This window comes from Bison bison, unplaced genomic scaffold (genome assembly GCF_000754665.1).
Source record: "Bison bison bison isolate TAMUID 2011002044 unplaced genomic scaffold, Bison_UMD1.0 scf7180017864061, whole genome shotgun sequence".
In the NCBI taxonomy this organism is placed as follows: domain Eukaryota; kingdom Metazoa; phylum Chordata; class Mammalia; order Artiodactyla; family Bovidae; genus Bison; species Bison bison.
The window spans coordinates 3,868,409-3,879,971 of NW_011494633.1; the positions used below are offsets into that span (position 1 = coordinate 3,868,409).

Consider the following 11,563-nt stretch of genomic DNA (forward strand, 5'->3'; position numbering starts at 1 on the left):
GGCTGCCACACTGCGGCCCGAGCCGGGCTGGGGGGTTGGGACCTCCGGGTGCAGGTCCGCCTGGGCCAGACGCGCGATCGCAGGCTGAGGGTACGTGGTTGCCGGCCCGGTCTCCGCAGTCCCCACCGAGCCCCGACCCTCCTGGCCGCCCCCTCGCCTTACCTCGTCGCCATGCGCCTCCGCCGCCTAGCGCTGTTCCCAGGCCTGGCGCTGCTCCTCGCCGCGGCCCGCCTCGCTGCTGCCTCCGATGTGCTGGAACTCACGGACGACAACTTCGAGAGTCGCATCACCGACACGGGCTCTTCTGGCCTCATGCTCGTCGAGTTCTTCGCCCCCTGGTGAGGCCACTCAGCCGGGGCGGGAGAGGGGCGGCCGGGGGGGCAGGGGGCGAAGGCGCGGGAACGGTTGGGCCTACGCAGCGTCGGCGCCCTCCATCATTCCGGAGAGCCCGGCTGCGGCCGGCAGGTTTTCCGCCCACGGAGACCCGAGCTGCCTCGCCGAGAGCGGAGAAGTCGGTGCTGAGCCTCCTGGAAGCGAGAGCAGAGAAGGAGAAAGCGAAGGCCCCTCTCGCGCAGGGCCACATCCTTACCTCGGTGCTCTTGCGGCACTTCCTATTTGCAGAGGGTTTGACCACCCCCTCCCCCGCAGCTTCGATGGTGTCTTTAGAGTTTCTGCGTGAGTCAGTGCTACTGTTTTCCGTTCTACAGACTAGGCTTCGCGAAGCCTTATATTGGAACCTAACGTTTCACCAAATGCAGAGGCCCTGCGCCCCCAGGGTACTTCCTTTCTTCTTGCCCCAGGCAGCCGTTGGTTTCTAGCCAAGGTCACTCAAGTGGCTGCAGAATGGTCATTTGTGCTTCCTTAAGGCAGGCAGTTATTTTGTCCATCGCCTGGTGCACACTTTCTTCGTTCAACTGATGCTTCTCAGCACCAGCAGAATTCAGTTAGAAGGAGTAGATGGACAGAGTAATTCCACCAGAAGCTGTCTAAATGGTCAGTTTCAATTAGGATTTCTGGAAAATGCCAAAGAAGACCCCAATGAGAAAGTAAGCAGTGTTGGAGAAATACTCCACTTAAGGGTGACTTAACTAGGATGTAAGTTCCTTAGGATACAGCTGACTGGGGGTGGGGGTGGGGAGAGAGCAAATAGAATTTGTGGCTCAGGAAACTTGAATGTTGGCTTTTTTTTTTTTAACCCCAAGATATTTATCATAGCAAACAATGATTATCTTAACGCTGGTGATGGCTCAGTATAACCATGCTAATTACAGTACTTAATTTTTCTCCTGCTACAGTGACCCTTAATTAAAAACTATTTGTATTCAGAAGTCTAAGTAAAAGAAAGTTAGTGGATAACTTGCATTTACTTCTGTCAGTAACTCTGGTCTTCACTCTACAGGGGCTCAGCCGACTTGAGGGTACACTAGAAATCCTGTAATGAAGACCACCTGAACCAGAAGGGTGTGCTTAGCAACACATTTTCAACTTCTGATAGACTTTGCATCTAGGGTGTTCCCTCGACTAACTGGCAGTACTGGTTACACATCACAGGTGGTCCTTATACATCTCTAGAACTCACATTCTCTCAGAAACAACTGGTCTCAATCACATAACAATGACTTTGAGGGGGTGTTCCTGTAATTAGAATGGCTGTATGGAGCTGTATCAAAACTGGGAGGTGCCTGTGTGACTAGAGGGGTCAATATGAAGTGAATTGCTGGAGAATTGTGGGCTATCAGACTGTTAGTTTAAAGAAGATTTTTATTTTTACAATTGAGGTGTTCTCTGCTACTTTAAGGGCTTCCCTGGGGGCGCTAGTGGTAAAGAACCGGCCTGCCAATGCAGGAGATACAAGAGACTCTGGTTCAGTCCTTGGGTCAGGAAGATTCCCTGGAAGAGGGCATGGCAACCCACTCCAGTATTCTTGCCTGGAGAATCCCTTGGACAGAGGAGCCTGGCGGACTGTAGTCCATGGGGTTGCACAGAGTGGGACATGACTGAAGAGCCTCAGCACGCATGCACATGCTGCTTTAAATTGTTGCACGTGCTTGCCTAAGAACCGCACAGCCCATTGTACGCTAACTGTCCCTAAAGTTGGGTGGACCTCTGCTGTGGTGTCACCTTTTAACTGGTCTGGAAGGTAAAGAGTCATCCTCTGTAATGCCTGCAGGAAGGATCAGTTTGCTGAATGAGTAATTTGGAATCAAGGAAGTTACCTGTTGATGATGTCCTTATTTCTTCACATTCAGCTATTTATTAATATTTTAGCTGAAAATATTTTCCAGCTGCTATTATTCCTTTGTACTCTTGTTACATGTGAGATAGGAACAGTTAAAGAATCCTTGTTAAGAGTAAAATGGACCTGTTTTGAGCAAGTTGTTTTTCTCATTTGTCTTAGGGTATTGTTTCCACTTTCGTTTTACAAGTGAAAGTGACAGATATCTTTGCAGCTGATTCTGTAGCCTAATATTTCCATTATGGAGTCATCATCTATGTAATTTGGAAGAATGGGAGTATCTGAATTTCTGTGGGAATAAATAGAACTATTTAAATGTGATAATTTTTGAAAATTACTGGTCAGTGTGAAGTTTTAAGTCTTCAGCATCTGCGTGTGTTGTAGGTTTGTGCCCTGTCCTCTGGGGCAGTAGTATTAATTAATGATACTTCATACTGTTTTTATAGAAGAAGACTATGTGGATAGTATAAAGTGGAATAGTTAATATTTTTCTTACACATACTGATTTCTTTCCTTGGAATTCCCTCCTCCTGTCCCTCCCCAATTTGGTCATTTCAATAGGATTTAGCTCAGTAGTTAATGTCTTACTTCTCTGGACCACTAACTGGTTGCTCCCTCTATTAGGATCTAATAATACTATCACCCCTGCCAGACTGATGTTTCTACAGGGTGAGGACTATATCAGTTTTTCTTCTGTCAAAAGCTAAAATAGCATATGGCACAGTGCAGTCATGAAGTAATGGTTGTTGGGTGAATATATGTTGGGATTCCTAATTTAAACTACCTGGATTAGTTGCTAGGTAGCATCCCTGAAGGTGAATGGGATTATTTGTGTTTTAGTATTATCCAGTAGTAGGTGAAAGAAGTAGTGGTAAAACTTGATGATCACCTTCAAAATCTACCTAAATTCTATTCCTGATGAATTTTAAAGAGGCAGTCTCCTCCACTGGAACTTGTCAGACAGGTCCTTCCTTTGGGTATTTGATGATATTGTGGATAGCAGCAGTGCTTAAGGCAGCGGTTTTCAGTCCCAGCCCAGTCCCTCTGATTATCTCCTGGATTCCCAGAGGAATCATTCAGTAAGTCCCAGGGTGGTGCCTCAGCACAGGGTTTTGGGTTTTTTTTTTTTAATGCTTAATTGATACTTTGTATATGCATCTGTGTTGAGACCCACTGCTACTACTGCTGCTGCTAAGTCGCTTCCGTCTTGTCTGACTCTGTGGGACCCCATAGACGGCAGCCCACCGGGCTTCCCCATCCCTGGGATTCTCCAGGCAAGAACACTGGTATGGGTTGCCATTTCCTTCTCCAATGCATGAAAGTAAAAAGTGAAAGTGAAGTCGCTTAGTCGTGTCTGACTTTTAGTGACCCCATGGACTGCAGCCTTCCAGGCTCCTCCATCCATGGATTTTCCAGGCAAGAGTACTGGAGTGGGGTGCCATTGCTTTCTCCATGAGACCCACTTGTCTGGCCTAATTATTTTATACTATTCTCTTCAGATGTTTAAAGGTAGCTGAAGTGAAACTATTCATAAATCTGTTGCCTCATTCTTTTTGGACAATTACTACATATGTATTCAACAGAAATCTCTTAATACGTATAACACATTGTCTCTTATAAAAAAAAAAAAAAAAAAGCCCTTCGTAGTTCTCTTGAATGAATCATTCTTACTAGTAATTTTACTTTTGCTCTACTATTCCCTTCTGTAAAATACCCTATCCTGTCCTGTATGAAGCCTTAAATCTTTAAGACCCAGATCAGTTCCTTAACACACATTCATTTTTAACCTTTGCACCCCTGTATTATGTTCCCAGAAGCCTAGATTTCTCAGCTAATTTGGTTATTTTTAATAATCATTTGGGATTTGTGTATTTTTGTTACAATGCATGTGCATGAATTTTTTTAATATATTGTGGAATACAGAGGATATAATAATACCATATTTTATGTCTCACAAAGTGAGAAATGCTACCACTGAAACCATGATGTGATTGCAAGACATATCCCAGTTTCTGATGTTCTAATGCAGTAAAATGTGCATCTGTGAAATACAGTATAAGGAATACCATTAATTCACCACCTGCCCAGTCTGAAAAATAAAGCGAGGACAGTTGAAGTTTCCTGTGTACCCTTTCCCCAGGTTACACACTTCCTTGTCCTGAATTTGTTTTTTATCATTTGGTTCTTCTATACTTTTAGTAAATATGTCTGTGACCCTAGTTCTGTTCAGTCACTCAGTCATGTCTGATTCCTTGCAACCCCATGGACTGCAGTACGCCAGGCTTCCCTGTCCTTCACCAATTCCCGGAGCTTCCTCAAACTCATGTCCATCGATTTGGTGATGCCATCCAACCATCTCATCCTCTGTCGTCCCCTTCTCCTGCCTTCAATCTTTCCCAGCATCAGGATCTTTTCCAGTGAGTCAGTTCTTCTCATCAGGTGGTCGAAGTATTGGAGCTTCAGCTTCAGTCATTCCAATGAATATTCAGGGTTGATGTCCTTTAGAATTGACTAGTTTGATCTTGCAGTCAAAGGGACTCTCCAAGAGTCTTCTCCAACACCACAGTTCAAAAGCATCAATTATTCAGCGACCCTGCTGCTAAGTCACTTCAGTCGTGTCCGACTCTGTTCGACCCCATAGATGGCAGCCCACCAGGCTCCCCCCGTCCCTGGGATTCTCCAGGCAGGAACACTGGAATGGGTTGCCATTTCCTTCTCCAATGCATGAAAGTGAAAAGTGAAAGCAAAGTCGCCCAGTCATGTCCGACTCTTAGCAACCCCACGGACTACAGCCCTCCAGGCTCCTCCCTCCATGGGATTCTCCAGGCAAGAGTACTGGAGTGGGTTGCCATTGCCTTTTCCGTCAGCGACCCTAAGCAACATGTTATAGTTTTTTTTAATATTACTCTCTTTCTGTGTCAGCTTTCTAGTGATTATTTTTGAGTAGCACTTCTATGGACCTTGAAGAATATAAATTCTTTATTTTGTTTTAAACAAGTTTTGGGGGGCAAAGTGTTTCAGAGTTACTTATTCATCCATTACTAAATGTGTGACTTTTGACTATGAAATATGTCAGCTCAAATTTCTTCCTTGTTTCCTTCCTTATGTTTTCTGATTCTATTTTTGCTGTCTGTGGGGAGGTCAAAGAACTACGCACCTTCTCTAAGGGATCCCTCTGCAACCTGTTGGTTTTTGAAGAGATGATATATAGTGGTGCTAGATCTGTGCTGATATACTGCTCCCCACATTGCATGTACAGTGTGCCTAAGGGATTGGTAGGGCTTCTGGGCAGAGGAGCAGGTGTTATAATGGTCCTCTGGGAAAATACTCTAATTGACATAATGCTTTATCCTCATGAGCTGTTATAGTCAGGTGAACTGTGTAGCCATAAAAATCAGGCTTGCTTCTTAGGTACATCTTTTAGATTCTTTCCCATTATAGGTTATTACAAGAAACTGAATCCCTGTGCTATACGGTGAAGCCCTTGTTTACCATATAGTATTGTGTATATGTTAATTCCAGATTCCCAGTTTATCCCCCCACCCCCATTGCACTTTTAATTGAAGATAGATGCTGTTCTGGACTGAGCCAGTCCTATAGAGTAGATCACAGGCTTGAGATAATAGTACCTTTACTTCTGAGGGATCTGATTAACCTTATCAGTACTGGATGTTGTTCAGATGATGTGTTTTCTTTTGGAAGCAGCTATTAGTCAAAAGTAGTAGTATAATTCGAAGTCCTTCCTAGAGAAACAAAATTAACAAACTTATAGGATATATAAGCTTTTTCTTTAATATATTTACGTAGGTGTGGACACTGCAAAAAGCTTGCCCCAGAGTATGAAGCTGCAGCTACCAGATTAAAAGGAATAGTCCCATTAGCAAAGGTGAGTATAGGCAAATTCTTCATTAAAGGAAACAAAGTATTTTAAATAGTAAGTGGTTAACAATTAACATTGATTTTCTTTGTTCATAATTGCTAAGAAGAGAGAAAAGGAGGTTCTGGGCAAATACACAACTGACTATTAATTATGGCTTTGAAAGATTAAAAGTGGTGAAACTGGGAAATACTGGTGTAATAAAAAAGTAAGATATATGGTAAATTAGAAGGGGCAAATGTGGAAAGTAAAATTACAGTAGACAAGGTTAGAGGAAAATTATCATTGAGTAAATGAGTTCCCTAAATTACCATACGCTAGTCACAGTGATGGGAATAGGAAGATGACAAGAGGATGTTAAATGAGTAACTGGTCAACTGTAAACTTAGTATTTGCTTTTACAGTCAAAGTAATGCTTCCAGAATTTTGTCATTGTTGTGTCGCAAACTCCTAGTTGCTCCAGTCTAAGAGTTCATATCTTACCAGTCTCTAGTAAATAATTCATACCTGTATAGGGCTGTTTTTGAAAACTGATTTTTTTTTTTAATTTATTACTTTGGCTGCGCTGGGTTTTAGTTGCAGCAAGTGGGATCTAGTTCCCTGACAAGGGATCGAACCCAGGCCCCCAGTATTGGGAGCATGGACGCTTAGCCGCTGGACGATCGGGGAATTCCTGAAAGCCACTTTTAATCCTGATGTTCTATGGCAACTTGCCATAGAAAAAGAGTTCAGTGCTTGCTTCGGCAGTACATATATTAAAATTGGAACGATACAGAGAAGATTAGCATGGCCCCTGTGTAAGGATGACGCCCAGATTCATGAAGCGTTCCATATTCTTTTACAATACCATATGTAAAATGGATAACCAACAGGAATTTGCTGTATGGCTCAGGAAACTCAAATAGGCTCTGTATCAATCTAGAGGGGTGGGATGGGGAGGGAGATGGGAGGGAGTTTCAAAAAGGAGGGGATACATGTATACCTATGGCTGATTCATGTTGAGGTTTGACAGAAAACAGCAAAATTCTATAAAGCAATTATCTTTCAATAAAAAATAAATTAATTTTAAAAAGAGTTTCTGTCATGACTTTGTTCCTGCCTCATGTAGCTGTAGCCTACGTTACTGGAGATACATTACTTTTCTGAACTTCAGTTTATGTTAAGGCATTGAGATCATTCCTCAGAATCTTGTGTAGATTAAATGAGGAAATACATGCAAAGTGCTGGCTGCATTACCTTGCTTGGAAGAAATGGCTAAATAGATGGAAAATTGTTTTTCGTCTTCCTGGTAGGTCTCACTAGATCTATCTGTCATGTTTTAGTTTAGCCCAGATTCAGGCTAGCTCAGGGAGCTTGTTTAAATATCAGTACCTTTGCTAATAACCATTTGTGACTTGCTAAATCAAATTATACCCCACCTGATGGTGATATATCAATCCATACATCCCATTGATGATAGTCATTATCAAAGTAAGCCATTATTACTAATTTAAGTGATTTATCTCTCACATATTCTGAGGGACGGGGAAAGGGTGGAATAATTGCTTTAGACAGTAGAGACTCCCAGAATAGAATTTCAATAGTCATTTGTGCATTTTATATGAGGCCCAGGAATCTAAATTTTAGAGTTCCTGTTAGGTGGTTCTGATGTAGCTAGACCAACACCAGTCTGCCTTTAAAATCTAGTGTCTGTGGGATGTGTGTCATGAATTGCTTGATATTTTGATTTGACCACTCTTCATGTTTTGGGAATGTGGGAAAAGCCTGCAGTAGACTTTTGGATAACAAATGGTTCATGTATTTTCATCTTTAGGTGGATTGTACTGCCAACACGAACACCTGTAATAAGTATGGAGTGAGTGGATATCCAACCCTGAAGATATTTAGAGATGGTGAAGAATCAGGTGCCTATGATGGACCTAGGACTGCCGGTAAGGAACCTGAATTACATTTTGGAAACTGGAACTCTTTGGGTCCTCTGTTCTTTGTAGTGGAAATGACATTTTCTATACAACATACTTAAAAATTCCTCATCTAAGAGGTCAATTTGGACACTTGACAAAAGACTTCTCTAACTAAACAGATTACGTAAGTAATATAGAAAATACTTGAGGTTGATTTATAAGGTTTACCAGGCATTTTTTTATTTGACAAATATTTATTGAGTATTGACTCTGGCACAGATACTATAGTATGGTGCCCAGAGTTTATTGATGAATAAAGCAGCCGTGGTTCTCACTCTTATGATGCTTACATTCTGGGCAATGAAGGCAGCACACAGGTTTAAAAATATACATACATAGATAACCACATCACATCCATCAGGATAACTACTACTAAAAAAGAAAAGAACAAGTGTTGGCAAGGATGTGGCGAAATTGGAACTCTTGTGCAATGTTGGTGTGAACTTGACATAAAATAGTGCATGCAGCCACTATGGAAAACAGCACAGCGGTTCTGAAAAAAATAAAAATACAATTACTGTGTGATCCACCGGTTCCACTTCTGAGTATATACTTAAAAGAATTAAAAGCAGAGTCTGGAAGAATTATATAAAAATTGTATATAATACAATGGAATATTATTCAGTCTTAAAAGTTAGTTCTGATGTGCTGTGACATGGGTGAACCTTGAAAACATGCTAAGTGAGATACGCCAGTCACAAAAAGACACATACTGTGTCATTCCACTTGTACGAAATTCCTTGAGTGGTCAGTTTCCTAGAGACAGAGTAGAATGTGCTTCACAAGAGTGGTGGGGAGTTGTTTATAATGAATAGAGTTTCAGTTTTGCAAGATGAAAGCAATTGATTTCTGCAGTCTGGAGATTAGTTGAACAGTGGTGTGAATGTACTTGATGCCACAGAACTATATACTTTAAAATGGTTAAAATGGCAGATTTTTTTTTTTTTTGGCAGATTTTATACTATGTATATTTTACCACAATTTTAAAAGTGTGTATGCTATGTTGTTATACACATCAATAATCTATATGGATAAGATAAATTCAGTTAGTTATAAGAGCATTAAAAAGGAGAAAAATAAAACTATATGATGTGATAGTGATTGGGGGTGGGAGTACCACATTATTAGAACGGTGATTAGGGACATAGCCTTTGAGGTGACTGCGCGGAAGGAGCTAGCCATGAGAATATGTGGACCAGAGCTTTCCAGGCAGAGGGAAAACAGGTGCAAAAAGACCCTCAGACATCACTGAGCTTGATGTGTTCAAAGGACAGAAGGACCTTGTGGCTGGAGTATAATTAGCAAGGATGACAGGAGAGGTTTGGGAGGTAAATAGTCTGGCCCTGTTGGTAGGGCCCATAATGGATGAGAAAATATATTTTGGACAGTTTGATCTTGAGTCTTAACAATTAACTGGGCATATTTTAATAGCTAAGAGGAAGGTTTGCTCAGTTCGGGCATTTTAGGTGACGTGGAATTTTTTCAGCATGTATGATTGTTACTTGTACACAAAGCTCTACATAACATGGCCCCTGCCTAACTCGAATGTCACCTCAAGACTGTTTGACTTTAGGGCCTTTGTCCTGGTTGTGTTCACAGTCTGAGATGATCTTCCCCCATGTTTGCATGGCTTGACTCTTTTTGTCATTCAGATCCTGGCGTAAATTTCACTTCCCAGGGAATTGCCTGGTGGTACACTGGTGCTTTCGCTGCTGGGACCTGGGTTTAATCCCTGGTCAGGGAACTAAGATTCCACAAACTGGGTAGTATGCCATGCCCTACCAAATTCTCTTTCTACCAGACTATCAAATCTAAGGTAGCCAGCCAGTCATATACTTAACAGCCTCTTCATTCTCTGCATAGCACTGGTTACTATCTGATATATATATTTTAATATTCTTTGTTTAATTTGTTAGCTGTGCTGGATCTTAGTTGCAACTCGTGGACTTTTGAGTTGCAGGATGCATGCGGGATCTGGTTCTCCAACCAGGGATCAAACTCCCTGCATTGGGAGCCGGAGTCTTACCCACTGAGCTACCAGGAAAGTCCCACTATCTGATATTTTAAATTGCTTGCTTATTTGGGGATTTAGTTGGATATTTACTTATATTGTAAGCTCCAGGAGATCAGTAATAAAGTGGTTGCTCAGCACTCCCATTATACCTCTCAGAGAATTGTAAATACTCAGGGAAAAAAGTAACACTTTTCATCATACCCCTGAGGTAAAGTTCTTTGTCTGGAGAGGCCTTACAAATAGCTGTGAAAAGAAGAGAAGCGAAAAGCAAAGGAGAAAAGGAAAGATATAAACATCTGAATGCAGAGTTCCAAAGAATAGCAAGAAGAGATAAGAAAGCCTTCTTCAGTGATCAATGCAAAGAAATGGAAAACAACAGAATGGGAAAGACTAGGGGTCTCTTCAAGAAAATCAGAGATACCAAAGGAACATTTCATGCAAAGATGAGCTCGATAAAGGACAGAAATGGTATGGACCTAACAGAAGCAGAAGATATTAAGAAGAGATGGCAAGAATACACAGAAGAACTGTACAAAAAAGATCTTCATGACCCAGATAATCACGATGGTGTGATCACTGACCTAGAGCCAGACATCCTGGAATGTGAAGTCAAGTGGGCCTTAGAAAGCATCACTATGAACAAAGCTAGTGGAGGTGATGGAATTCCAGTTGAGCTATTTCAAATCCTGAAAGATGATGCTGTGAAAGTGCTGCTCTCGATATGCCAGCAAATTTGGAAAGCTCGGCAGTGGCCACAGGACTGGAAAAGGTCAGTTTTCATTCCAATCCCAAAGAAAGGCAATGCCAAAGAATGCTCAAACTACCGCACAATTGCACTCATCTCACACGCTAGTAAAGTAATGCTCAAAATTCTCCAAGCTCAGCAATATGTGAACTGTGAACTTCCTGATATTCAAGCTGGTTTTAGAAAAGGCAAAGGAACCAGAGATCAAATTGCCAACATCTGCTGGATCATGGAAAAAGCAAGAGAGTTCCAGAAAAACATCTATTTCTGCTTTCTTGACTATGCCAAAGCCTTTGACTGTGTGGATCACAATAAACTGTGGAAATTGTGAAAGAAATGGGAATACCAGACCATCTGACCTGCCTCTTGAGAAATCTGTATGCAGGTCAGGAAGCAACAGTTAGAACTGGACATGGAACAACAGACTGGTTCCAAATAGGAAAAGGAGTACGTCAAGGCTGTATATTGTCACCCTGCTTATTTAACTTATATGTAGAGTACATCATGAGAAATGCTGGGCTGGAAGAAGCACAAGCTGGAATCAAGATTGCCAGGAGAAATATCAATAACCTCAGATATGCAGATGACACCACCCTTATGGCAGAAAGTGAAGAGGAACTCAAAAGCCTCTTGATGAAAGTGAAAGTGGAGAGTGAAAAAGTTGGCTTGAAGCTCAACATTCAGAAAACTAAGATCATGGCATGTGGTCCCATCACTTCATGGGAAA

The 11,563-nt window shown here is 41.8% G+C and overlaps 2 protein-coding genes across 2 annotated transcripts in view; one reads left to right on the top strand and one right to left on the bottom strand.

The window, feature by feature from the left end:
- The window catches only part of CATSPER2 (cation channel, sperm associated 2), a 17,810-nt gene extending 17,472 nt beyond the window's left edge, over positions 1-338 (bottom strand). Inside the window, exon 1 of the mRNA XM_010836158.1 lies at positions 163-338. The gene's annotated coding sequence lies outside the window, so the exon portion shown is untranslated. The remainder of the gene's footprint in view (positions 1-162) is intronic.
- The window catches only part of PDIA3 (protein disulfide isomerase family A, member 3), a 22,172-nt gene continuing 10,633 nt past the window's right edge, over positions 25-11,563 (top strand). The window contains exons 1-3 of the mRNA XM_010836157.1: positions 25-338; positions 6,044-6,122; positions 7,927-8,044. Coding sequence (XP_010834459.1) covers positions 172-338; positions 6,044-6,122; positions 7,927-8,044 — 364 coding nt within the window. The 5' untranslated portion in view covers positions 25-171. The remainder of the gene's footprint in view (positions 339-6,043; positions 6,123-7,926; positions 8,045-11,563) is intronic.